The sequence below is a fragment of the Nerophis ophidion genome, linkage group LG21, assembly GCF_033978795.1.
Source record: "Nerophis ophidion isolate RoL-2023_Sa linkage group LG21, RoL_Noph_v1.0, whole genome shotgun sequence".
Taxonomy (NCBI): domain Eukaryota; kingdom Metazoa; phylum Chordata; class Actinopteri; order Syngnathiformes; family Syngnathidae; genus Nerophis; species Nerophis ophidion.
In genome coordinates this window covers 43043906-43071398 of record NC_084631.1, presented here as the reverse complement: position 1 = coordinate 43071398, position 27493 = coordinate 43043906, and the positions used below count along the sequence as shown (strand labels likewise).

The window sequence follows — 27493 nt, the reverse complement described above, 5'->3', positions numbered from 1 at the left end:
GTGGTACTTAATGAATACTTAGGTCTACTACACTACTGTGTTTAATGTTGTCATGATGGTGGTACTTAATGAATACTTAGGTCTACTACACTACTGTATTTAATGTTGTCATTATGGTGGTACTTAATGAATACTTAGTTCTACTACACTAATGTATTTAATGTTGTCATGATGGTGGTACTTAATGAATACTTAGGTCTACTACACTACTGTATTTAATGTTGTCATGATGGTGGTACTTAATGAATACTTAGGTCTACTACACTACTGTATTTAATGTTGTCATAATGGTGGTACTTAATGAATACTTAGGTCTACTACACTACTGTATTTAATGTTGTCATTAGGCTGGCATTTAATGAATACTTAGGTCTACTACACTACTGTATTTAATGTTTTCATTAGGCTGGCATTTAATGAATACTTAGGTCTACTACACTACTGTATTTAATGTTGTCATTAGGCTGGTACTTAATGAATACTTAGGTCTACTACACTACTGTATTTAATGTTGTCATTAGGCTGGCACTTAATGAATACTTAGGTCTACTACACTACTGTATTTAATGTTGTCATGATGGTGGTACTTAATGAATACTTAGGTCTACTACACTACTGTATTTAATGTTGTCATTAGGCTGGTACTTGGCGGGTCAAGTTGTTTCTGAGGTGGTACTTGGTGAAAAAGTTTTAGAACCAGTGACCCAGGGAATTTACCCGACTCAGTTTAATATTTGTAAATAAAAATAGTTTCATCTGGACTTCAAGGTGTACAATTTCAAGTATCTCCTTGCAGAGTTTAGTCACCTCAAGTGTTAAAGTGTTTTTGTCCTTTGACATACATTTCACGTACATGTTTGAAGAAGAATGGCAAGGTCAGGTAATTCCCTCCCAACAAGTTGACTAATGAGTGGGGCTTTGTGATTGGTCAGTGAGGAGGGGTGTGTTGTTTTGGGTCAGAGAGGCGGTTGAAGTGATCCAGTGTGCTGCTGCCAAGGTGCCCTCATCGGACCTGACATGACATGACGTGACGTGACATGCTGTTTTCATTCCTGGGAATTAAGACACAAAAGCAGATGAATAAAACAAATACACAACATCAAGGCCTTTTCATAACTTTGGCAGTGCAATAACGCAGACTGGTTCTTTCTTTTATGTGAAGCAGATTGAAACAGGCCCGACTGTAGCTCAGTGTTTTTTTTAACTTCACATAACCAGTGGAATAAACACTTTTCATTTGGGCCGGGTCCCTCTGTGCCAGAGTTGTCTGCTGCAAATGCAATTTGGAGCACTTTCTGTAATCCAAACTGAGTTTCAAGTCCTGAGCTGTAAAAGCAGTTTTGGGTCTAAATGTTGTCTTTTCTCATGTTTGAACAGCACGAGCCGAGGAACAGATTGTCCGTCTGCAACAAGATCTGCTACGCCATCGGTGGAGCGCCCTACCAGATCACAGGATGTGCCTTAGGCTTCTTTCTGCAGATCTACCTGCTGGATGTAGCACAGGTGGGTTGTTTGAGTTCACCTCATATCTCCTCCCACCCAACATAAACCTGAAGGATCAGGAGTACAACCTACGTCATGTGTTCCAGGCTTCAAAGAGCTCCACTAAATAATGCAAGAGAATTATTCAATATTGTTGTCATTCTCCATTTATTTTAACTTTACATGCAAAGTTCAAAGTAAGGGTCTAGAACAGGGGTGACCATTACGTCGATCGCCAGCTACCAGTCGACCGCGGGGGGTGTGTCAGTCGATCTCCAGCCAGGCTTTTAAAAAAAATAGACCTAAAAATGAGTGATCATCAATCTTCACCAAGACGTCACTTAAATGACATTCACGGTACCGGAGGGTCTTGTGAGATGACGCTGGCTGCTGCAAGATCATTATTATGAAAATATGACCGAGAGGAAGGCGAGAAACACTTTTTATTTCAACAGACTCTCGCGCCGTACCTTCCGTCAAAACTCTAAAGGCCGACTGCACATTTCCTATCTTCACAATAAAAGCCCTGCTTCATGCTGCCTGCGCTAACTAAATACAGAGTCTCGGAAAACTGGCGTGCACAAGCGATCCCTCAGAAAGCTGGCGTGCACATCACTTGTGCACGCAAGCTTTCCGAGACTCTTATTTTGTTAGCGCAGGCAGCATGAAGCAGGGCTTTTATTGTGAAGATCGGAGGAGTTTTCGTTTGAAAAAAGGTGACGGGTTTTCGCAAAACTTTTATTTTGAAGGGGTAATTGCCAACTTCCTGTTGATATTTTTTGCAGGCTGTCAATTATTAAAATGTAGGTCTAAGTGAGACCTACATAGAAGTTTTTGTTTTATGTCTTTGCGGCATTCCTACTGGAAGTTACCAGCAATTTTGTTTGTGTTTTCTTCATAGGAGCAGTTTTTTCTGTGTTTTATTAAAAAATTGCGCTTGAGCGGATTTTTTGATTTTGGGGTTTTTTTTTTTTCATTAGATCGCAATCTTTGCCAGTCCAGATGTGTGTGCCATGTTTGGTGAGTTTTGAAGCATTTTAAGGGGGTCAAATTACAGCGCAAAAAGGCAAAAATTGAATTTTTGGCGCAAATTTTATTTTGAAGGGGTTTTTGCCAACTTCCTGTAGATTTTTGCTGAAAGAGGTGAGTGTATGAAAACTGGGTCTAAGTCAGACCTACATAGGAGTTTTTGTTTCATGTCGCTATGACATTCCTAACAGAAGTTACATGCAGTTTTGTCTCTAATTTTTTCCTAGGGGGCGCTAGAGTGCAATTTTCATTTTGGGGGATTGGTTGCTTAATATGTTGGGAAGGTTTGCTATACCGACGTGTGTGTCAAATTTGGTGAGTTTTGAAGCATGTTAAGGGGGTCAAATTACAGCGCGTAGGTGCGGAATAATAATAAAACACAGCAGTTTCAATAGGGTCCTTGGCCCATGGACCAAGGACCCTAATAAATCAAAACATAATAATAAACATAATAAACCGTGCTCGTAGAAACATACGTATTATTTTCCCTAGTGGTTGCTTATCATCTAAAAGACGTTTCTTTACCAAGAATAAGGATCATGAATGTTTTTCTAAATAAATTCTCCACTTCAACCATCTTTTTTGAACAGGTTTTCCCTCAGATGTAGTCTGGACATTTTCTCCATATTTCTTAGATAATGTCAAGCCTCAGTCGGAGGTTCTACGACCAACATCTTGTGATCGACTTCTTGGAGGAAGTGAAAAGAACTTAACCAAATAACCATCTTCTGTCCGTACAGCTTAGTCCTATATACAGAGTCATACATGTCATATGGATATTATATTCCAGCAAATACCACCATGAGATCGCCCGATCTCGGAGGGATATTTAGGGTCCTTGGCCCTGAATAAAACACTGAATAAAACACTGAAAAAACTGCTCCTAGGAAGAAAACACAGACAAAATTGCTTGTAACTTCCGGTAAGAATGTCGGACAGACATGAAACAAAAACCTCTATGTAGGTCTCGCTTAGACCTACATTTCATAGATTGACAACCCCCAGCAAAAATCAACAGGAAGTTTGCAATCCCCCCTTCAAAACAAAAGTTTTCTAAAAACCAGTCACCTTTCTTCAAACATTATCTCCTCTGAGTGCGTTTGTTGTTTTGGCTTCAAACTCGCACAGGAGAGAGATTGAACCCTTCTGATTAAAAGTATAGAGCAGAGTTTTGATAAGTTCTCAGTTTTTGATTTTACGCGCCTTCAAAGTACCCCTGTGCAAAGTCTCCTAAAAAATGTCATTTTTGCCTCTTTGAGTTGTTATTTGACCCCCTTAAAATGCTTCTAAACCCACCAAACTTGACACACATGTCAGGTCTGGCAAAAATTGCGATCTGATGAAAAAACCTAACCTCAAAACTCAAAATTGCGCTCTACCGCCCCCCTAGGAATACAACACGGACAAACTGCTCCTAGGAAGAAAACACAGACAAAACTGCTTGTAACTTCCGGTAGGAATGTCAGAGAGACATGAAACAAAAAACACTATGTAGGTCTCACTTAGACCTACATTTTAATAATTAACATACTTTAGCAAAAATCAACAGGCAGTTTGATATTTTCACTTCAATACAACAACTGCATTACTTTCACAATGCATTAGATTCTCAAAATAGTGGCTCCAAGGCGTCTTCTAACGCTTATCCGGCCGTGGGTCTCGGGGGCAGCAGCCAAAGGCGGACCCGACCAACGCTGCTTGCAGCTTTAATTTCTTCAAGAAATTGTAGCTTAAACTCACAATGTCTACCACATTTTTTCATCTCATAAATGTCCGCACCTTCTATTGTCTGTTTATTGTATATGCACCTTAGGAGGAGCTGCTCCAATTTCGTTGTTCTTTGAACCTGTTCATTGCAATAATGACAATAAAACTCTATTCTATTCTATTCTATTCTATTCTAGTGAACGGTTACTCTATCTGCCTTCAGATCAAAGGGTTTTAGTTGATCCTTCTTGTAAATCCACATGCAGTAAAAACCTTGGTGAGAGTCCAAGACAAAGTCATTCATTACAACATAAAAGAGCTTGTTCTACTGTAAAAGTTACTGGTCGGTGTGTCCTTAATTGGCCCCGACACTAATCTGATGGTGGAGGCCAAGGTGGTGTAGAAAGTCAAAGGCTTCCCAGGGTTGTGTTTGCTGTCCAACTGTGAGTATTGTGAGAGCTGTGGGCAGGGTTACATTCCTCCTGCTGGGCTTGTCTCAGCAGTGTTCTGGGAGCAAAAGAAGACCAGCTCAGCTACAAAGTGGCACTGGCACTATTTGTAGGCACCAAAACAACCATTTACCACCTTTTCAATTGCATAAAACTAATCAGGAGCCCCTTCTAAACCTTTAAAGGTTTTGAACTTGTTTTATTGTTCCAGGCAAAGCATGCAGAATCAAACTCCTATTTTTTGTTGTTGAGATTTTTCTTTTTTGGCATGTATACAGGGTGAGCTTACACACCCAAGCAGGCTCCCCCTCCTTTGTCCTTGCACCTCAGGACTCAGCCTGTACACTTTCATATTCTTGACGAATGTTCATCCCTCTGGTGTTAAATCTCAGGCACAACAAGGAGGCTAAAGATCAATCAATCAATCAATGTTTATTTATATAGCCCCAAATCACAAATCATTACGACTACAACATCCTCGGAAGAACCCAGAAAAGGGCAAGGAAAACTCACAGAATTCACATCCAGTGGGACGCCAGTGACAATGCTGACTATGAGAAACCTTGGAGAGGACCTCAGATGTGGGGAACCCCCCCCTCTAGGGGATCGAAAGCAATGGATGTCGAGCGGGTCTAACATGATACTGTGAAAGTTCAATCCATAGTGGCTCCAACACAGCCGCGAGAGTTCAGTTCAAGCGGATCCAAGACAGCAGCGAGAGTCCCGTCCACAGGAAACCATTTCAAGCGGAGGCGGATCAGCAGCGTAGAGATGTCCCCAACCTATACACAGGCGAGCGGTCCATCCTGGGTCTCGACTCTGGACCGCCAATACTTCATCCATTGTCATCGGACCGGACCCCCTCCACAAGGGAGGAGGGGACATAGGAGAAAAAAGAAAAGAAGCGGCAGATCAACTGGTCTAAAAAGGAGGTCTATTTAACGGCTAGAGTATACAGATGAGTTTTAAGGTGAGACTTAAATGCTTCTACTGAGGTAGCATCTCGAACTGTTACCGGGAGGGCATTCCAGAGTACTGGAGCCCGAACGGAAAACGCTCTATAGCCCGCAGACTTTTTTTGGGCTCTGGGAATCACTAATAAGCCGGAGTCTTTTGAACGCAGATTTCTTGCCGGGACATATGGTACAATACAATCGGCAAGATAGGATGGAGCTAGACCGTGTAGTATTTTATACGTAATTAGTAAAACCTTAAAGTCACATCTTAAGTGCACAGGAAGCCAGTGCAGGTGAGCCAGTATAGGTATATATGTATATATATATGTATATAAAGGTATATACAGTATAGGTATATATATATGTATATAAAGGTATATACAGTACAGGTATATATGTATGTATATATGTATATAAAGGTATATACAGTATAGGTATATATGTATGTATATATGTATATAAAGGTATATACAGTATAGGTATATATGTATGTATATATGTATATAAAGGTATATACAGTATAGGTATATATGTATGTATATATGTATATAAAGGTATATACAGTATAGGTATATATGTATGTATATATGTATATAAAGGTATATATACAGTACAGGCGTAATATGATCAAACTTTCTTGTTCTTGTCAAAAGGTCAGCAGCCGCATTTTGTACCAACTGTAATCTTTTAATGCTAGACATGGGGAGACCCGAAAATAATACGTTACAGTAATCGAGACGAGACGTAACAAACGCGTGGATAATGATCTCGGCGTCTTTAGTGGACAAAATAGAGCGAATTTTAGCGATATTACGGGGATAAAAGAAGGCCGTTTTAGTAAGATCCAAGGCAGGCCCCAGTTCCAGACTCTTAATGATGGATTTTAAAGCTACCCTACCATTACGACTAAATGCAGTTCTAAAATGTGTACAAGAGTGCTTTCTTTATTCAGTATGTCTTGTCTTTTGCCAGCTGGATCCCTTTTACGCCTCAATCATCCTGTTTGGGGGCCGTGCATGGGACGCAATAACGGACCCCACAGTGGGCTTCCTGGTTTCCCGCAGTCCATGGACACGTTTTGGGCGCATGCTACCCTGGTAGGTGTCTTTACTCTCGCCATTCCCATGAACTGCATCTTTTTTTGTGTAGACTCACACTTTCCCTGAACCGCAGCACACAAAACGTTAACAAAATGTCAAAAACAGGGGAACTACAACAATCCTTATGTGATACAATAACACGTTTGTCTTTTTTATGCATTGGAATGTAAATGTACGCTAATGCTCAAAAAAACCTCCATCCACATTTTATACACACGCTGTAAGGATGTATGTAATGTCGTAACATTCATAGTGGTCTGTAACATGCACATATTTTGCTCATTTTAAGCATACGGTGGCGTATTCATTTCACAGACACATCTCAACCTTTGCTTTCTCCTTCAACAACAACACAGACTTCATGAGCAACAACTTTAGGACAAATGATTTTCCAAAACATAATATATATGAGCATGACTATACGGGGTATGAACTACAACTTTTAGAAGCTCCAGTTGGACTTTCTTTCCTTTTAAAAGCCGCCACTGTCCGTTTAACATTTGCACATTCTGTAGATGGCTGCAATATCTGCAATATATTATGATTACATCCACATCACAGACATGCTGACACCACTCGAAACACTCGCAACGACGTGCGTTTAGTTTACATCTAGTTTCGGTAGCGTGGTTTTTGGTGATCAAAGTCTTTTTCAGGTGGTCAAATTTTCGGTGCTTCACTTGTCAATAGTGCCAAAATAATAGGCTATATATATATATATATATATATATATATATATATATATATATATATATATATATATATATATATAGCCTATTATTTTGGCACTATTGACAAGTGAAGCATATATATATATATATATATATATATATATATATATATATATATATATATATATATATATATATATATATATATATATATATATATATATATATATATATATATATATATATATATATATATATATATATATATATATATATATATATATATATATATATATATATATATATATATATATATATATATATATATATATATATATATATATAGTAGCTGAGATAGGCACCAGCGACCCCAAAGGGAATGAGTGGTAGGAAATGGATGGATGGGCATGCATATATATATATATATATATATATATATATATATATATATATATATATATATATATATATATATACACACATATACACAGTGGGGCAAAAAAGTATTTAGTCAGCCAGCGATTGTGCAAGTTCTCCCACTTAAAATGATGACAAAGGTCTGTAATTTTCATCATAGGTACACTTCAACTGTGAGAGACGGAATGTGAAAAAAAAATCTAGGAATTCACATTGTAGGAATTTTAAGGAATTTATTTGTAAATGATGGTGGAAAATAAGTATTTGGTCAAGCATTCAAAGCTCTCACTGACGGAAGGAGGTTTTGGCTCCAAATCTCACGATACATGGCCCCATTCATTCTTTCCTTAACACGGATCAATCGTCCTGTCCCCTTAGCAGAAAAACAGCCCCAAAGCATGATGTTTCCACCCCCATGCTTCACAGTAGGTATGGTGTTCTTGGGATGCAACTTAGTATTCTAATTCCTCCAAACACGAGGAGTTGAGTTGATACCAAAATGGATACATGGATGATACAGCAGAGGATTGAGAGAATGTCATGTGGTCAGATGAAACCAAAATAGAACTTTTTGGTATAAACTCAACTGGTGGTGTTTGGAGGAAGAAGAATACTGAGTTTGCATCCCAAGAACACCATACCTACTGTGAAGCATGGGGGTGGAAACATCATGCTTTGGGGCTGTTTTTCTGCTAAGGGGACAGGACGATTGATCCGTGTTAAGGAAAGAATGAATGGAGCCATGTATCGTGAGATTTTGAGACAAAACTACTTCGGTCAGTGAGAGCTTTGAATGCTTGACCAAATACTTATTTTCCACCATAATTTATGAATAAATTCTTTAAAATTCCTACAATGTGAAATCCTGGATTTTTTTTCCACATTCTGTCTCTCACAGTTGAAGTGTACCTATGATGAAAATTACAGACCTCTGTCATCATTTTAAGTGGGAAAACTTGCACTATCGCTGGCTGACTATATACTTTTTTGCCCCACTGTGTATATATATATATATATATTTTTTTTTTTTTACTTTAACAATCAGCTGGTGGTAATGTTTGTGTGTTTTGGATTGAAGGTCTGCTTTTTCCCCCCATGATTGCACATGGTCTGAGCCTCAGAGGTGATTGGCAGAGAAGGAGGGAGTGTTGTGTGGGAAGCACGGACTCACGAGACGAAAGTGTTTGCACGGGAGGTGCAACCTGTTGGAATGGTGCCGTTTGTTATCATGAGATTGTTGATGAATGTTACAAATAGCGTCAGACTTTGAATATTACTTCAATTTTTAAATAAAAAAGAAGTATTTTCAAGGTGTGGCGGTAATACAGTTAAAGTAGCAATGATTGTCTCACACACACACACTAGGTGTGGTGAAATGTGTCCTCTGCATTTGACCCATCCCCTTGTTCACCCCCTGGGAGGTGAGGAGAGCAGTGAGCAGCACCGGTGGCCGCGCCCGGGAATCATTTTTGGTGATTTAACCCCCAATTCCAACCCTTGATGCTGAGTGCCAAGCAGGGAAGTCATGGCTCCCATTTTTCTAGTCTTTGGTATGAGTCGGCCGGGGTTTGAACTCACAACCACTGAGTGGCAGAATCTGCTCTCCCTGGGATGTTTATATCTTCCTGTTCATTATAATCCTCAGGCAGGTATAAAAATGTATTTTTGTTTCTTTCTCGCCATCCCCGGGTACAAGTTGAATGTCAAAGTTGATCAACTTCTGGGTTTATCACCACAACTTTTTACTATCCAGGCGGGAGGCCAAATGAATAATCTAAGATGTACTTTTACCGACTCAGAGGCGACGCAGCAGCTCGATATGCCATTTGCCACATAAGCTAGCTACCTCTCTGTGATCACGGCAGTGCGAAAAGAAGTTTGTCTGCGTTAGCGCTTATAAAACCAACAATATGACTGATACTTAGTTCATGTTCAGGTCATGACTTGTAAATGGAGTATTGATAGCTGTGTTTGGATGTTTTTCCAACTGCTTCATGAGCGGAATAGATGCCTGCGATTGGCTTCATTGTCGGCCACCTGGTACTTGCGGTGTATTACACATTTAGAACGCATGAAAAAGACAATCACATGTGTTCTTGTCTAATATAGGGATTGTGAATGATAGGCAAAATTCCCCCCTGAAAATGCATTTCCCCTTTCAGTGGGTATGATTTGAAATGTCTCCCATAGCTCCAATAGCCCAATTAAAGCAGAAAGTGCAACATAGACTCCATTAGGGGATAACTGAGCAAATTAGGTTGAGGAATATGGTAAAGGTCTTTGCAGGGGCACTGGCAGCGCTGGTAGAAAATGTGTCTGAGTTGTAAAATCCTCAGTGCTGAACTCCTCAATATTTGCACCTGGCTCGCTGACAACAAGCTATCCATACACTTGGGTAAAACGGAATCCATCCTATTTGGGTCCCATATCAAACTTAAGAAGGTCAGTGACTTCACTATAAAAGTGGGTGACATTGTTAACACCAGGAAGGATGAGATCACCTACCTAGGTTCCATTCTAGAGGCTAATCGTTCCTGTGATAAAATGGCAACCAAGGTGATCAAAAAGGTCAACCAAAGAACGAGATTCCTCTACAGAATCTCCTCTCTGGTCAACAAAAGCACCTTGAGGATTCTAGCGGGAACTCTCATTCAACCCTTCTTCGATTACGCTTGCACCTCCTGGTACCCCAGCACCTCCAAAACCCTCAAATCTAGACTCCAAACATCCCAGAATAAGCTAATTCGGTTACTTTTAGACCTCCACCCCAGATTACACCTCAATTCAACCCACTTCTCCAAAGTGGGCTGGCTCAGGGTGGAGGACAGAGTCAAACAACTTGCACTGAGCCTGGTCTATAAAATCCGCTACACCTCCTTGATACCGAAGTACATGTCAAACTACTTCCTTAACGTAAATGACCGCCATAACCACAACACCAGGGGGAGCTCCACAAACCACGTTAAACCCAGATTTCGATCTAACAAAGGTCTTAACTCGTTCTCTTTCAATGCCACATCAATGTGGAATGCACTCCCAACAGGTATAAAAGTAAGTGCATCTCTATATTCCTTCAAAAGCACCCCAGGCAACTTCAACACTTTACTAATACCCTCCTCCATTCACATCCCATCTCCCCGGATTATAAACAACTCAAATGTACTTCTAATGTATATACTTGTTCTTATGCTATGTGAACTCACTATGTTCTCTGCTGGCTGTACATATCCTACTAAATAAGACCTACACTGTTTCAATGTCCACATTTCTCTGTTGATGACTGAAGTTCTGATATCAACCAAAGCTCCTCATCCCACCCCCCGGATTGTAAATAATGTAAATAATTCAATGTATATACTATGATGATTAACTTGTGTGATGACTGTATTATGTTGATAGTATATATTTGTACCATGAATTGATTAACGTGGACCCCGACTTAAACAAGTTGAAAAACTTATTGGGGTGTTACCATTTAGTGGTCAATTGTACGGAATATGTACTGAACTGTGCAATCTACTAATAAAAGTATCAATCAATCAATCAAACCTGCAAATGTTGTGATGCAGACATGACCCTGTCTGACTGCACTGCACAGAGCGGGTCTACCACTTGATACTCCACCCTCTTCCTGAGCCAACCACCCCCAGGCCTCTCTGCCAATCACATCCAAACCATAGTTCACTTGCACATTTCCCACCTTCAGCAGGACCCTGATGAATATAACCCCCCTCTGCTACTTTGCACTTTCCCTTGAAAAGTTTCCACTGAAGCCGCTGGGTGCCAGTTGCGTGAAATACAAACGTGAATGGTCCCCACTCTGGCCACGGGCTTCAATAGCGGCTCGTCTTGCTTGAGGCCCCCTCCGGCCTAAAGGTCGCAGACCCCATTCTTCTGGAGCATCCACCCCCACCTCATGTCTGCAAGTGACATGTTGGGTGTAGAGTGTCAAAGCCAGGCGGCTGTCTGTCAGCCCGGGCTGAACATTAGCGTCCTTTAGGAAAGAGAGTGTGATTTGAAAATGAAATATAGCATTGCAATTGACTGGTCCTATTTTCTGTCTCCAATACATTGATTAACTGATCGGCCTGCAGTGCAGCAGCATCTCAACTGAACTTTTTTTTTAGCTGGTGGTAAAAAGTGGGTCATTCCTATTTCCTGCCGTTTGTCCTTCCCCAGGCTAGTCATTGGTTATTTGGTGTGAGCGTGAAGGAATCACCGGCACGTCACTCAGAAAGCCCTGCGTGGAAAGAACGGAGGAAGCAGCACATAGTCTGCCATGTTTCACTAGTGTGTGCGTGAGTGTGTGTGGGGGGGGGGGGATGAACCGGTAAGATCAGTCTGTGATTGGGCCAGCCCACAACACACCATCTATTCCAGCCAATGAGATTACAGCTCTTGGCTCCTCGGATGTTTTTTTTTCTTCTTCCTCCAGTCTCCTGTAGAAGGTTACTATAGTTCATGGCAAGATTATTGCTGCCAACACCCCCAAACATGTCATTAATGATACCGAGAAAAGCATTTAGTACATTGCTTTACCTGATAAAGCCTTTGTTGGCATGAGAATGTACAGAAGAAAAGTATAATTTGTGGCACAGGACGCTTACCCACAAGAGTACACTTTGTCACATCACATGCGTGACTTCTTCACTTTCTGGTTTATGTCTTTATTGGATCCTGCTGGGATACATTGGATTTGTACCCAGGTTTATAACATTAGGCGCAAACTGTCAGCATCGAAACCTTTTATTGGATTCACAGACAAAGTCAGTCTTTACTGTGATACAGGTAGTCATGTACTATATAATACAACTCAAATAAGACATTGCTAGCTTCAAAACGTGTGTGTATACATGTGTATGTGTGTGTGTATATATATATATTAGGGCTGGGCAACGATTAAAAATTTTAATCGAAGTTAATCGCACTATTTCTCAGATTAATCGCGATTAACTACATTGTATACGCAAAGCCACATAATGAATTCAAAAGTAGTGTGTAGTGCACCTTTTATTGGAATATTCTCCCACATGAACAAAAGCGCCAAAACATTTGTTGTGCAAACACAATTTAAATCAGTCCTTGTTAAACAGTAGCAGTTAAATAGCATATTTTATGAAAATCAACTCCAAAAATGTAAATACAAACATTTAAGCTTATTGCCACTGCCAGGGTATTTAAGTTATCCTGTTTGTTATGGAAAATAAATATAATCTACATACAAATCTCTGAGCCACAATCATAACATCTGAACAGGCAATTTCTGAGGTAACAGCAGAAACATTTTTTTTTATCAGGGTCTTATGTTTAAAAAACCTATATTATAGGTAGTGGACTGTTTTAGGGAATTTTTGATCAAATTATCCGTAGTAGCAATATTAATAATGTTGTGTTTATTCTGCGTAGTGCACTTAAAATAATTATCTAGGAATTGATATGATGGGAATTTTCCGATTGTTTGCTTGGTGCTTTGATAAACTGAACGCATATACATGGTACTATATTGTGATGTTATGAGCCAGGGAAAAAAAGAACTACCCTACCCAGCATGCAACAGGAGTGACGAGCATGTAAAGGTTGTGTGTCGCCATGACGGCATCTTGTATGTTGTGATATGCACGCTCTGAAAGCAAACGTTAAGAACTCAGCCAACACTCCTGGTCTGCATTATTCATAAATAGACAGACAACACATATACTCCGCTGCTTCACAAGCCGCTGGATGTAGCCGGCAAAGTATTCCCATGCCAGCTAGCCGGTCTAGCAAGCACGCCTCATTCAGTCCAAAACGGCCCGATCTATCCACATCCAGAATTGTCTGGCGGTCGTAAGTGATCCCGGAGTGACCACGCTGTAAGCCAGCCAGGAAATTTGCAGAATTGTCTGGTATTTTTGCCAAATGTTCCATCTTTACCAAGAGCCCCTCCACGCCGGGCGACGCCATCTTGTTAAGAAAAGGCGTTAACAAAATAAAAGCATGTAAACAACATACGCAAATGTGCGCTAAAATAATTGTCGGCGTTAATAGATTGATGAGTTAACGCATTAATTTGCCCACCCCTAATATATATATATATATATATATATATATATATATATATATATAAGAATCCATAAGAGGGTGGGATTTAATGCCTACAACACATTGGAAGGTTAGCGCCCTCTTGGCATCCATGTAATGCTTGCAAACAGGCCCTTTCAGCAGCTGTGGCTGTAAGCAACATGTAGTTTTAATTCCACAAGATGGCACTAACTGAAGTGTTTGAAGTGGTCTGCATGCGTTTGAAAATGTTGAAGTCATCAGTGCTACGACCGAGCGAGCAGTGAGGTGTTTTAGTTTTGTTGCTGCTGAGAGTTACCATGTAATTAAAGGGATCTACTTTGCACGGCTCCAAATCATTATTAACCTTTCAAAACTGAAGTAGATGTATGCTACTGTACCTTAGTGAATAAGGGTTTTTTTTGGACTGCAAAGCCAAAGCTGTGTTGTAAGTTGCATTCTTGGTACTGTAGTCGTCACTGCACTTCCTGCTGTGTGATTGCCCGGCACCTGTAAGTTCTGTTCCTGGTACTGTAGTCGTCACTGCACTTCCTGCTGTGTGATTGCCCGGCACCGTGTCTTTTTAGGGTACATGTGGAAACATTCTACATCCACTGGCACTCTTATCTTCTCAATTTGTGACAAGGATGACTCACCTCCACACCCCGATTGTGGGCCGTGTCCAGGATGTCCTGGTTGCTGCATCTGGAGGTGTGGTTTCCTTCTTCAACTTGATCCTGGCACATGTTTCAATGAGCAAGTGCAACACATGCAGGAAATCATGCTTATGAGCCACCTGAAATAAGTCTAGGGCAGGTATGTTCCTTTTGTGGGAGCAAGGTGATTCATTTCTGCCATTCATGTAACATGGTGATGCTCAGGTGTGTCCACACCTTTCACACAGTCATCAGATGCTGCCATGTGCACACACGGGCTGACGTGTCACTTTTGCAAGTTAGAAGTTAGCCTGCTACTGCGCTCTGGCTTATGTAACCACAGTCATAAAGACTTTGTTTGTTTGGCCTGCTTCATCTTCTCATCCACTTGCTTTTTGTCTCCCCCCCCCCCCTGCAGGATCGTGCTGTCAACCCCTCTGGCAGTGCTCTCCTACTTCCTCATTTGGTACGTCCCCCCCTTTGAGGACCGCAAAGTCATCTGGTACCTCTTCTTCTACTGTATCTTCCAGACCCTGCAGACTGTGAGTAAGAAACGCACTTGGTGTCATTAAAAAGCCTTTCAAGTCAAATGGATTTTGCTAAAATGAAGGACTTAAACGGTTTTAAAAGGCATTAAATACAATTTCCAGAGGCATCAAAATATTTCAGACATATGTGTAGGCCTGAGCCAGTAGTCAATGAGTAAATTCATTGATTGATAATAGAAAATGAACCTGGTGAGCCTGACCCACGTTTGAGCTTCCAACTGGAGAAAAAACTGCATTTCAAGATGTTCAGTGTTTATTGAAGTGCAGTTTTTCAAATTCAAATAAGGCAACAAGAGAAGCAGCGTTGGTCGGGTCCGCCTTTGGTTGCTGCCGCCGCTTCTCAAACCCTGATCTTAGTCAGATCTATATAGAGGTTTTTGTTTCATGTCTCTACGACATTCCTAACAGAAGTTACAAGCAGTTTTGCCTGGGTATTTTCCTAGGGGGCGTTAGAGCGCAAATTTTATTTTTGGGGTTTGTTTTTTTATCAGATGGCAATTTTTGCCAGTCCTGATGTGTGTGTAAAATTTGGTGAGTTTTGAATTATGTTAGGGGTTGAAATTATAGATCGGCGTTTCTGGATGTTGTTGATAAATGGCTTTCGCTTGGCATAGTAGAGCTTTAACTTGCACTTTGAAGCATTTTAAATGGGTCAAATTACAGCTCAAAGAGGCAAAAATGGCATTTTTTAGGAAAATTTGGGCAGGGGTTTTTTGAAGGCGCGTAAAATCCAAACCGGAGAACTTATCAAAACTCTTTCAATAACTTTTAATCAGAGGGGTTCAAAGTCTCTCCTGTGCGAGTTTGAAGCCGAAACGACAAATGGGCTCAGAGGAGATAACGTTTGAAAGTAAATCTGAACAGCCGCCATGGGCATCTACATCAACTATATAATAATAATAATAATGGATTAGATTTATACCGCGCTTTTCTATTGCTGGATACTCAAAGCGCTCACAGAGAAGTGGGAAGCCATCATTCATTCACACCTGGTGGTGGTAAGCTACATCTGTAGCCACAGCTGCCCTGGGGTAGACTGACGGAAGCGTGGCTGCCAGTTTGCGCCTACGGACCTTCCGACCACCACCTGTCATTCATTCACCGGTGTGAGCGGCAGGTGGGAAGCGAACTTGCAACCCTCAGGTTTCTGGCACAGCCACTCTACCCACTGTGCCATGCCGCCCCTGATTTGCCTGAGAAGCTGGACAGGACAAAAAAAAATTATAAATAAAGAAGTGCAATTTTTGCTAGCGGTGATTGAGAGAATATTTTCTAATTAGAATAATCAAGTTATTAACCTTCCAATTACCGTATTTTTCTGAGTATAAGTCGCACCTGCCGAAAATGCATAATAAAGAAGGAAAAAAACATAAGTCACACTGGAGTATAAGTTGCATTTTTGTGGGAAATGTATTTGATAAAACCCAACAGCAAGAATAGACATTTAAAAGGCAATTTAAAATAAGTAAAGAATAGTGAACAACAGGCTGAATAAGTGTAGGTTATATGAGGCATAAATAAGCAACTGCTATGTTAACCTAACATATTATGGTAAGAGTCATTCAAATAACTAGAACATATAGAACATGCTATACCTTTACCAAACTATCTCTCACTCCTAATCCGTAAATCCCATGAAATCTTATACGTCTAGTCTCTTACATGAATGAACTAAATAATATTATTTGATATTTTACGGTAATGTGTTAATAATTTCACACATAAGTCGCTCCTGAGTATAAGTCGCACTCCCGGCCAAACTATGAAAAAAAACTGCGACTTATAGTCTGAAAAATACGGTACAATTGTCAAATGACTACAGTAATGGCATTCAAAAGGGTTAGTTGCCTTCTTCTTCTTCTTCTTCTTCTTGTTCTTCTTCTTCTTCTTCTTCTTCTTCTTCTTCTTATTATATATTCTGATTATCGTATTGCTTAATTTGGCCACAGTTAATGTAAACCAGGGGTGCCCATTACGTCGATCGCGAGCTACCAGTCGACCGCGGGGGGTGTGTCAGTCGATCTCCAGCCAGGCTTTTTTTAAAAATAGACCTAAAAATTTGTGATCATCAATCTTCACCAAGACGTCACTTAAATGACATTCACGGTACCGGAGGGTCTTGTGAGATGACGCTGGCTGCTGCAAGATCATTATTATGAAAATATGACAGAGAGGAAGGCCAGAAACACTTTTTATTTCAACAGACTCTCGCGCCGTACCTTCCGTCAAAACTCTAAAGGCCGACTGCACATTTCCTATCTTCACAATAAAAGCCCTGCTTCATGCTGCCTGCGCTAACTAAATACAGAGTCTCGGAAAACTGGCGTGCACAAGCGATCCCTTAGAAAGCTGGCGACTCTTATTTTGTTAGCGCAGGCAGCATGAAGCAGGGCTTTTATTGTGAAGATAGGAAATGTGCAGTCGGCCTTTAGAGTTTTGACGGAAGGGACGGCGCGAAAGTCTGTTGAAATAAAAAGTGTTTCTCGCCTTCCTCTCTGTCATTTTTTCATAATAATGAACTGGCAGCAGCCAGCGTCATCTCACAAGACCCTCGGGTGCCGTGAATGTCAATCAAGCAAGCTACGGAATTTGCCGCCAATGTTTTTCTTGTAAAGTGTATGGAAGCTGGATGAATTAGATGCCAAAAACCAACCACTTTCATGTGGTATTGTACAGAAAGGACAACTTTTTTTCTCCTCCATTTGAAAATGTGGGCGTTATCATCATTACTGTCTGATTCCAATCAATGCAAGACATCAGAATCAGGTAATACACCAACTTATATTCTTGTCTTTGTGAAAGAAAGACATCTATATGTGTTACACATGCTTGTATTATCATTAAACACATTTAACTTGTTTACAAAAATGTCTCTTTCATAAATAAATAAATATAAATGATATATATAAATGAGGTAGATCCCCTCGAGTTGGTCAATTGAAAAGTAGCTCGCCTGCAGAAAGTGTGGGCACCCCTGATGTAAACCTTTCAAGTATTTACATTGTCATTGTCAAATGCTTACATTTGTCTATACAGACAATTGTATGCATTTCACTTAATCTGAGGCTGAGTTGACTTGAAACTCTTTAATGTTGCACTTTTTATATGTAGAAGAAAAGTTTTGTCATTTTATTTCTTCTGAGCAACAACTTGAGGCAGTTTAATGTTGATTAACGTGGACCCCGACTTAAACAAGTTGAAAAACTTCTTGGGGTGTTACCATTTAGTGGTCAATTGTAGGGAATATGTACTGTACTGTGCAATCTACTAATAAAAGTATCAATCAATCAATCAAAAAAAGCACTTTATATGTAGAAAGGCTTTGTTAAGAAACCATTCTGAGCCTTATCTTATTTAGTTTTTATGTTATATATGTTGACCACATTAACCCTGGCAATGGACCCCGTGTGTATATGTATGTTATGCCATTGTTTACAGATTTGGTAAATAAATAACCAAAACATTTATATTTTGTTGTTTTCTTACTGTAACGAAAATGAACCGAACCGTGACCTCTAAACCGAGGTACGTACAGAACCGAAATTTTTGTGTACCGTTACACCTCTGCTGGGCAAGGAGGGCAAAAAAAGTTTGTGAGATTAGGAAGGATGTCAATACCATACACTCATCTCAATATTGGGCAGGTCTCCAGGGGATTGGGCTCCCAGAACTGTACTATGACAGAGTATACTGTATATATGTTATAACATGGATTGTACTATCATTAAAGTACTATCTATCTATGACAGAGTAATATATATATATATATATATATATATATACATTTATGTATGTATATGTGTATATATATATGTGTATATGTGTGTGTATATATATATACTAGGGGTGGGCAAATTAATGCGTTAATTACGCGTTAACTCATCAATCTATTAACGCCGACAATTATTTTAGCGCACATTTGCGTATGTTGTTTACATGCTTTTATTTTGTTAATGCCTTTTCTTAACAAGATGGCGTCGCCCGGCGTGGAGGGGCTCTTGGTAAAGATGGAACATTTGGCAAAAATACCGGACAATTCAGCAAATGTCATGGCTGGCTTACAGCGTGGTCACTCCGGGATCACTTACGACCGCCAGACAATTCTGGATGTGGATAGATCGGGCCGTTTTGGACTGAATGAGGCGTGCTTGCTAGACCGGCTAGCTAGCATGGGAATACTTTGCCGGCTACATCCAGCGGCCTGTGAAGCAGCGGAGTATATGTGTTGTCTGTCTATTTATGAATAATGCAGACCAGGAGTGTTGGCTGAGTTCTTAACGTTTGCTTTCAGAGCGTGCATATCACAACATACAAGATGCCGTCATGGCGACACACAACCTTTACATGCTCGTCACTCCTGTTGCATGCTGGGTAGGGTAGTTCTTTTTTTCCCTGGCTCATAACATCACAATATAGTACCATGTATATGATGCGTTCAGTTTATCAAAGCACCAAGCAAACAATCGGAAAATTCCCATCATATCAATTCCTAGATAATTATTTTAAGTGCACTACGCAGAATAAACACAACATTATTAATATTGCTACTACGGATAATTTGATCAAAAATTCCCTAAAACAGCCCACTACCTATAATATAGGCTTTTTAAACATAAGATCCCTGATAAAAAAAATGTTTCTGCTGTTACCTCAGAAATTGCCTGTTCAGATGTTATGATTGTGGCTCAGAGATTTCTATGTAGATTATATTTATTTTCCATAACAAACAGGATAACTTAAATACCCTGGCAGTGGCAATAAGCTTAAATGTTTGTATTTACATTTTTGGAGTTGATTTTCATAAAATATGCTATTTAACTGCTACTGTTTAACAAGGACTGATTTAAATTGTGTTTGCACAACAAATGTTTTGGCGCTTTTGTTCATGTGGGAGAATATTCCAATAAAGGTGCACTACACACTACTTTTGAATTCATTATTGGGCTTTGCGTATACAATGCAGTTAATCGCGATTAATCGGAGAAATAGTGCGATTAACTTCGATTAAAATTTTTAATCGTTGCCCAGCCCTAATATATACGTATGTATATATGGATATATATGTTATATATATATATATATGTATATGTGTGTTATGACAAGGAAGTGTTTTTATTGGACTGGCTCACAGAACAATGCAGGTGGACTTTGAAGTATTTAACTTTGCATGACCTTTTAACTCTTGAACTTGTTTCCACAAATACAAAACTAACACAACAATTTTGAAAAGTTAAAATAAAACAAGTGTGATTAAATGTTTAGCGGAGAGGTGTGAATGTATGATGTGGTACCTGTATACTTTTCTCTCTGGGCTGCTTGCAGTCCCGTTTGTCTGCATGATTGACACTTTAGTCTGCTAGAAGTTGAATGAGGAGAGGATGCTCCCCGAGCTCTTGCTTGTGTGCACAAAGCACTCCATGTTGACTTTCAGTGCCTGGCTCACAGACACATGTGCTTCTGAGTCTGACTATTAAAAACTTACACTTATTAGTGATTCCCAAAGCCCAAAAAAAGTCTGCGGGCTATAGAGCTTTTTCATTTCGGGCTCCAGTACTCTGGAATGCCCTCCCGGTAAAAGTTCGAGATGCCACCTCAGTAGAAGCATTTAAGTCTCACCTTAAAACTCATTTGTATACTCTAGCCTTTAAATAGACTCCCTTTTTAGACCAGTTGATCTGCCGTTTCTTTTCTTTTTCTCCTATGTCCCACTCTCCCTTGTGGAGGGGGTCCGGTCCGATCCGGTGGCCATGTACTGCTTGCCTGTGTGTCGGCTGGGGACATCTCTGCGCTGCTGATCCGCCTCCGCTTGGGATGGTTTCCTGCTGGCTCCGCTGTGAACGGGACTCTCGCTGCTGTGTTGGATCCGCTTTGGACTGGACTCTCGCGACTGTGTTGGATCCATTATGGATTGAACTCTCACAGTATCATGTTAGAACCGCTCGACATCCATTGCTTTCCTCCTCTCCAAGGTTCTCATAGTCATCATTGTCACCGACGTCCCACTGGGTGTGAGTTTTCCTTGCCCTTATGTGGGCCTACCGAGGATGTCGTTGTGGTTTGTGTTGTGGTTTGTGCAGCCCTTTGAGACACTAGTGATTTAGGGCTATATAAGTAAACATTGATTGATTGATTGATTGATTGACTTCTGGCTTCCACAAGAAGTCTTACCTCTCCTCAAGAAATATTGTCAGCTTTCCACACACGCATGATTGCAACATCCTACTGTGTGTGAGAGGCAGAGGTGGATGGATGCTGCACTTTCACAAGTTATTTCTACCTTGTTTGACCCAAAAGTAAATGTCTGTCTTCTTTCAGTGCTTCCATGTGCCGTATTCTGCCCTCACCATGTTCATCAGCTCCGAGCAGAAGGAGAGGGACTCTGCCACGGCCTACAGTCAGTCCTGCAATCCATCTATCTATCAGTGTTTGTCATTGTCAGCATGTTCTTCCACTTCTTTGTCTCCCTGCCCCAATTAGGGATGACCGTGGAGGTTCTCGGCACCGTGCTTGGCACCGCCATCCAGGGTCAGATCGTGGGCATGGCCAACGCGCCCTGCGTCCCAGGTCCAGGCCAGATCTCGGCGGACGCGAGCAACTCGTCGGCATCAGCCGGCCTCAACGCCACGGTTCACGTGATCACTCTGCAGCACACGGTGCGTGCGTCTCCCTCGCCCGCTTCCCTTCTGAAGATCGGGGAAAGTACATTAGTCAATGTGTTTGTCCACAGAGGACGGCCTACATGATCGCCTCCGGTGTCATCTGCTTGATCTACGTCCTGTGCGCCATCGTGCTCTTCTTCGGCGTGAGGGAGATGAAAGGTGCGACTTGTTGCTGTTCCTCACGGCTCTCTTCTCCTGACCAGCAACAAGGACTCATCTTTTCTTTCTTTTCCCTTCCAGAGTCCAGTCGTCCCAAGTCCCAACCCTTATCCTTCCTGCAGGGCATCAAGCTTGTGATGGGACACGGGCCCTACGCCAAACTGGTCATGGTCTTCCTCTTCACCTCCTTAGCCTTCATGGTACGCATTTACAGGCAAACAACAAGCGATGGTGCAAACAAAAAACATCATCTGTTAAAAAATGCGTTTCTTTTGATACATTTTACAAGCACATTTCACTTTGCTGTCTTCTTTAGTGCCTCTGCTGGCTGCTGCTAAGTAGTGCACTTCATTTGGTCTTAAACATGGGTGGGTGGCTGTGTGTGACCAGTACCATTCATTGTTGGTACACAGGCTCAAACACTTGGCGGGAAAACAAGCACTCAGGACTCAGACAGACTGCTGCTGGGTAATGTTGCAAGTTTCCATGCCAACAAAGCAAACATGCCTGATAGAAAGAGCTCAAAAGTGTAATAAAGCTCCACTTTTCAAAATGCTCTATCTCATGGCTAATTCACATTGAACATTAGAGCTGATTATCAACGCCAATACTTGTCATTTTGACGTATATCTGTATCGGTTTTTATTTAGATAACTTTTATGGGCTCCAAATATTGATTATTAGCCTGACATCAGCCCTGAAAGAAACGATCTTTATTGCATATGCCGTGTACGCGCTACTGATTAGCATTAGCGATTTTACATGGCGATTTCAAGACCTCCAAAGTTGGTAGTAAAAACTACAACTAATCTGCACAGCCGATGTGTAATAAGTAAAAGACTTAGAGTACAAACACTTTAAAAGACTGAAGGAAAACAAGATGGGCACGACTTGCCGATACACTACTGCCATCTAATGTCTTGCAATTGCAACTGCATGCCAAGTTTACTATGTGAGTCTTGCCAAGGAGATTGTAAGAAAGCAAGTGGACTGTCGGTCATGTCAGTCATATCAGTCGGTCATGTCAGTTGGTCATATCAGCCATGTCGGTCATGTCAGTCATGTCAGTTGGTCATATCGGTCATGTCAGTCATATCAATCATGTCGGTCATATCAGTCGGTCATGTCGGTCATATCAGTCGGTCATGTCTGTCAAATCAGTCATGTCAGTCATATCAGTCAATCATATCAGTCAGTCACGTCGGTCATGTCAGTCGGTCATGTCTGTCATATCAGTCATGTCAGTCATATCAGTCAGTCATGTCAGTCATATCAGTCAGTCACGTCGGTCATGTGAGTCATATCAGTCTGTCATGTCATGTCGGTCACGTCGGTCATGTCGGTCATGTCAGTCATATCAGTCTGTCATGTCGGTCACGTCAAGCACGTCAGTCATGTTGGTCGTATCAGTCGGTCATGTCGGCCTGTCAGTCATATCGGTCATGTCATGTCAGTCATATCAGTCGGTCATGTCAGTTGGTCATATCAGCCATGTCGGTCATGTCAGTCATGTCAGTTGGTCATATCAGTCATGTCGGTCATGTCAGTCATATCAATCATGTCGGTCATATCAGTCGGTCATGTCGGTCATGTCGGTCATATCAGTCGGTCATGTCTGTCAAATCAGTCATGTCAGTCATATCAGTCAATCATATCAGTCAGTCACGTCGGTCATGTCAGTCGGTCATGTCTGTCATATCAGTCAGTCATGTCAGTCATATCAGTCAGTCACGTCGGTCATGTGAGTCATATCAGTCTGTCATGTCATGTCGGTCACGTCGGTCATGTCAGTCATATCAGTCTGTCATGTCGGTCATGTCATGTCGGTCACGTCAAGCACGTCGGTCATGTCAGTCATGTCAGTCATATCAGTCAGTCATGTCAGTCATGTCGGTCATGTTGGTCACGTCGGTCACGTCTGTCAGTCATGTCGGTCATATCAGTCGGTCATGTCGGCGTGTCAATCATGTCAGTCATATCGGTCATGTCATGTCGGTCATGTCGGTCATATCAGTCATGTCGGTCATGTCAGTCATATCAGTCATGTCGGTCATGTCAGTCATATCAGTCAGTCATGTCATGTCGGTCATGTCGGTCACGTCTGTCAATCATGTCGGTCATGTCAGTCATATCGGTCAAGTCATGTCGGTCATGTCAGTCATATCGGTCAAGTCATGTCGGTCATATCAGTCGGTCATTTCAGTCATGTCGGTCATGTCAGCCATATCAGTCAGTCATGTCGGTCACGTCTGTCAGTCATGTCTGTCATGTCGGTCATATCAGTCAGTCATGTCGGTCATGTCGGTCATGTCGGTCATGTCGGTCATGTCAGTCGGTCATGTCGGTCATGTCAGCCATATCAGTCAGTCATGTCGGTCACGTCTGTCAGTCATGTCTGTCATGTCGGTCATATCAGTCGGTCATGTCGGTCATGTCGGTCATGTCGGTCATGTCGGTCATGTCAGTCGGTCATGTCGGTCATGTCAGTCGGTCATGTCGGTCATGTCGGTCATGTCGGTCATGTCGGTCATGTCAGTCATATCAGTCATATCAGTCATGTCAGTCATGTCAGTCATGTCGGTCATATCAGTCATATCAGTCATGTCAGTCATGTCAGTCATGTCAGTCATGTCGGTCATGTCGGTCATGTCAGTCATATCAGTCAGTCATGTCGGTCACCTCAGTCATGTCTGTCATGTCGGTCATGTCGGTCAGTCATGTCTGTCATGTCAGTCATATCTGTCGGTCATGTCGGTCATGTCAGTCACATCAGTCATGTCAGTCATGTCGGTCATGTCAGTCACATCAGTCATGTCGGTCATGTCAGTCATGTCTGTCACATCAGTACTTGTGCTCACACATGTGTATTAATTGCTACTAATGCTAATTGTTGTTTGTTCTGCAGCTCCTGGAGGGAAACTTTGCTCTGTTCTGCAGCTACACACTGGGCTTCAGAAACGACTTCCAGAACATTCTTCTGGTCATCATGGTGAGTCCCGAGACACACACAGCAGAGCAGGTGTGATTTCAGGTGGGCTGTTGCCATAACGACGTCCCTCAGCGGCAAAAGTTGAGGCGTGACCTTCAGAGTGTGGACAAAAGGCTTCTCTCTCACATAAATTGTCAGCCGCCACAAAGCTGCTCTGTCTCTACTTCATTAGTGCACAATGTCCACTTCCACAAGACTGTGTCCGGCCCAAATGTCATCCCATTCCCACAGCCGGAATCTCATCATTTCATTGAAACAAGCCAACCTACTGTGGCTGACCGGCGAGGGAGGGAGCAGATTACCTTTTTAGATCCCTGGCTTCATGCACAGGATTATGCAGCAGACATGAAGTATTAACATTGTTTGGAGAGATGACTTTTTCCACCAATGGTGTGACGGCAGCTTCTGCTGGGATGAAAGGAAAGATGACAGCAAGGAGGCTAGACCATGAAAGACTATCTCCCCTGTGCTTGTCTCCATTTCTTCTCTCACGTCATTCATTTTTTTGTGCTTGGCTGGCAAAGGTGTGTTTAACCAGAGTGTACATGTCCTCCTGGCAAAGGTGTGTTTGACCAGAGTGTACATGTCCTCCTGGCAAAGGTGTGTTTAACCAGACTGTACATGTCCTCCTGGCAAAGGTGTGTTTAACCAGAGTGTACATGTCCTCCTGGCAAAGGTGTGTTTAACCAGAGTGTACATGTCCTCCTGGCAAAGGTGTGTTTGACCAGAGTGTACATGTCCTCCTGGCAAAGGTGTGTTTAACCAGAGTGTACATGTCCTCCTGGCAAAGGTGTGTTTGACCAGAGTGTACATGTCCTCCTGGCAAAGGTGTGTTTAACCAGAGTGTACATGTCCTCCTGGCAAAGGTGTGTTTAACCAGAGTGTACATGTCCTGCTGGCAAAGGTGTGTTTAACCAGAGTGTACATGTCCTCCTGGCAAAGGTGTGTTTAACCAGAGTGTACATGTCCTCCTGGCAAAGGTGTGTTTAACCAGAGTGTACATGTCCTCCTGGCAAAGGTGTGTTTAACCAGAGTGTACATGTCCTCCTGGCAAAGGTGTGTTTAACCAGAGTGGACATGTCCTCCTGGCAAAGGTGTGTTTGACCAGAGTGTACATGTCCTCCTGGCAAAGGTGTGTTTGACCAGAGTGTACATGTCCTCCTGGCAAAGGTGTGTTTAACCAGACTGTACATGTCCTCCTGGCAAAGGTGTGTTTGACCAGAGTGTACATGTCCTCCTGGCAAAGGTGTGTTTGACCAGAGTGTACATGTCCTCCTGGCAAAGGTGTGTTTAACCAGAGTGTACATGTCCTCCTGGCAAAGGTGTGTTTAACCAGAGTGTACATGTCCTCCTGTCAAAGGTGTGTTTAACCAGAGTGTACATGTCCTCCTGGCAAAGGTGTGTTTGACCAGAGTGTACATGTCCTCCTGGCAAAGGTGTGTTTGACCAGAGTGTACATGTCCTCCTGGCAAAGGTGTGTTTGACCAGAGTGTACATGTCCTCCTGGCAAAGGTGTGTTTAACCAGACTGTACATGTCCTCCTGGCAAAGGTGTGTTTGACCAGAGTGTACATGTCCTCCTGGCAAAGGTGTGTTTGACCAGAGTGTACATGTCCTCCTGGCAAAGGTGTGTTTAACCAGAGTGTACATGTCCTCCTGGCAAAGGTGTGTTTAACCAGAGTGTACATGTCCTCCTGTCAAAGGTGTGTTTAACCAGAGTGTACATGTCCTCCTGGCAAAGGTGTGTTTGACCAGAGTGTACATGTCCTCCTGGCAAAGGTGTGTTTAACCAGAGTGTACATGTCCTCCTGGCAAAGGTGTGTTTAACCAGAGTGTACATGTCCTCATGGCAAAGGTGTGTTTGACCAGAGTGTACATGTCCTCCTGGCAAAGGTGTGTTTAACCAGAGTGTACATGTCCTCCTGGCAAAGGTGTGTTTGACCAGAGTGTACATGTCCTCCTGGCAAAGGTGTGTTTAACCAGAGTGTACATGTCCTCCTGCAACAGGTGCCAAAGTAGTTGGGAAAGGGCATGTTCACCACTGTGTTACATCACCTTTTCTTTTAACAACACTCAATAAACGTTTGGGAACTGAGGAAACTAATTGTTGAAGCTTTGAAAGTGGAATTCTTTACCATTCATGTACATGTCCTCCTGCAACACGTGCCAAAGTAGTTGGGAAAGGGCATGTTCACCACTGTGTTACATCACCTTTTCTTTTAACAACACTCAATAAACATTTGGGAACTGAGGAAACTAATTGTTGAAGCTTTGAAAGTGGAATTCGTTACCATTCATGTACATGTCCTCCTGGCAAAGGTGTGTTTGACCAGAGTGTACATGTCCTCCTGGCAAAGGTGTGTTTAACCAGAGTATACATGTCTTCCTGCAACACGTGCCAAAGTAGTTGGGAAAGGGCATGTTCACCACTGTGTTACATCACCTTTTCTTTTAACAACACTCAATAAACGTTTGGGAACTGAGGAAACTAATTGTTGAAGCTTTGAAAGTGGAATTCTTTACCATTCATGTACATGTCCTCCTGGCAAAGGTGTGTTTGACCAGAGTGTACATGTCCTCCTGGCAAAGGTGTGTTTAACCAGAGTATACATGTCTTCCTGCAACACGTGCCA

General features: G+C 41.8%; 1 protein-coding gene and 1 long non-coding RNA gene across 2 annotated transcripts in view; one reads left to right on the top strand and one right to left on the bottom strand.

Moving 5' to 3' along the window:
- The window catches only part of mfsd2ab (MFSD2 lysolipid transporter A, lysophospholipid b), a 42074-nt gene that overhangs the window by 4037 nt on the left and 10544 nt on the right, over positions 1-27493 (top strand). Inside the window, exons 2-9 of the mRNA XM_061882662.1 lie at positions 1378-1503; positions 6596-6720; positions 14925-15048; positions 21370-21448; positions 21532-21707; positions 21782-21872; positions 21954-22072; positions 24778-24861. Coding sequence (XP_061738646.1) covers positions 1378-1503; positions 6596-6720; positions 14925-15048; positions 21370-21448; positions 21532-21707; positions 21782-21872; positions 21954-22072; positions 24778-24861 — 924 coding nt within the window. The remainder of the gene's footprint in view (positions 1-1377; positions 1504-6595; positions 6721-14924; positions 15049-21369; positions 21449-21531; positions 21708-21781; positions 21873-21953; positions 22073-24777; positions 24862-27493) is intronic.
- LOC133540137 (uncharacterized) lies at positions 288-14787 on the bottom strand. Its single transcript, XR_009803566.1, has 3 exons — positions 14507-14787; positions 14252-14429; positions 288-1052 (listed from the first exon to the last, which is right to left on the bottom strand). It is a non-coding gene; the product is annotated as an uncharacterized LOC133540137 (long non-coding RNA).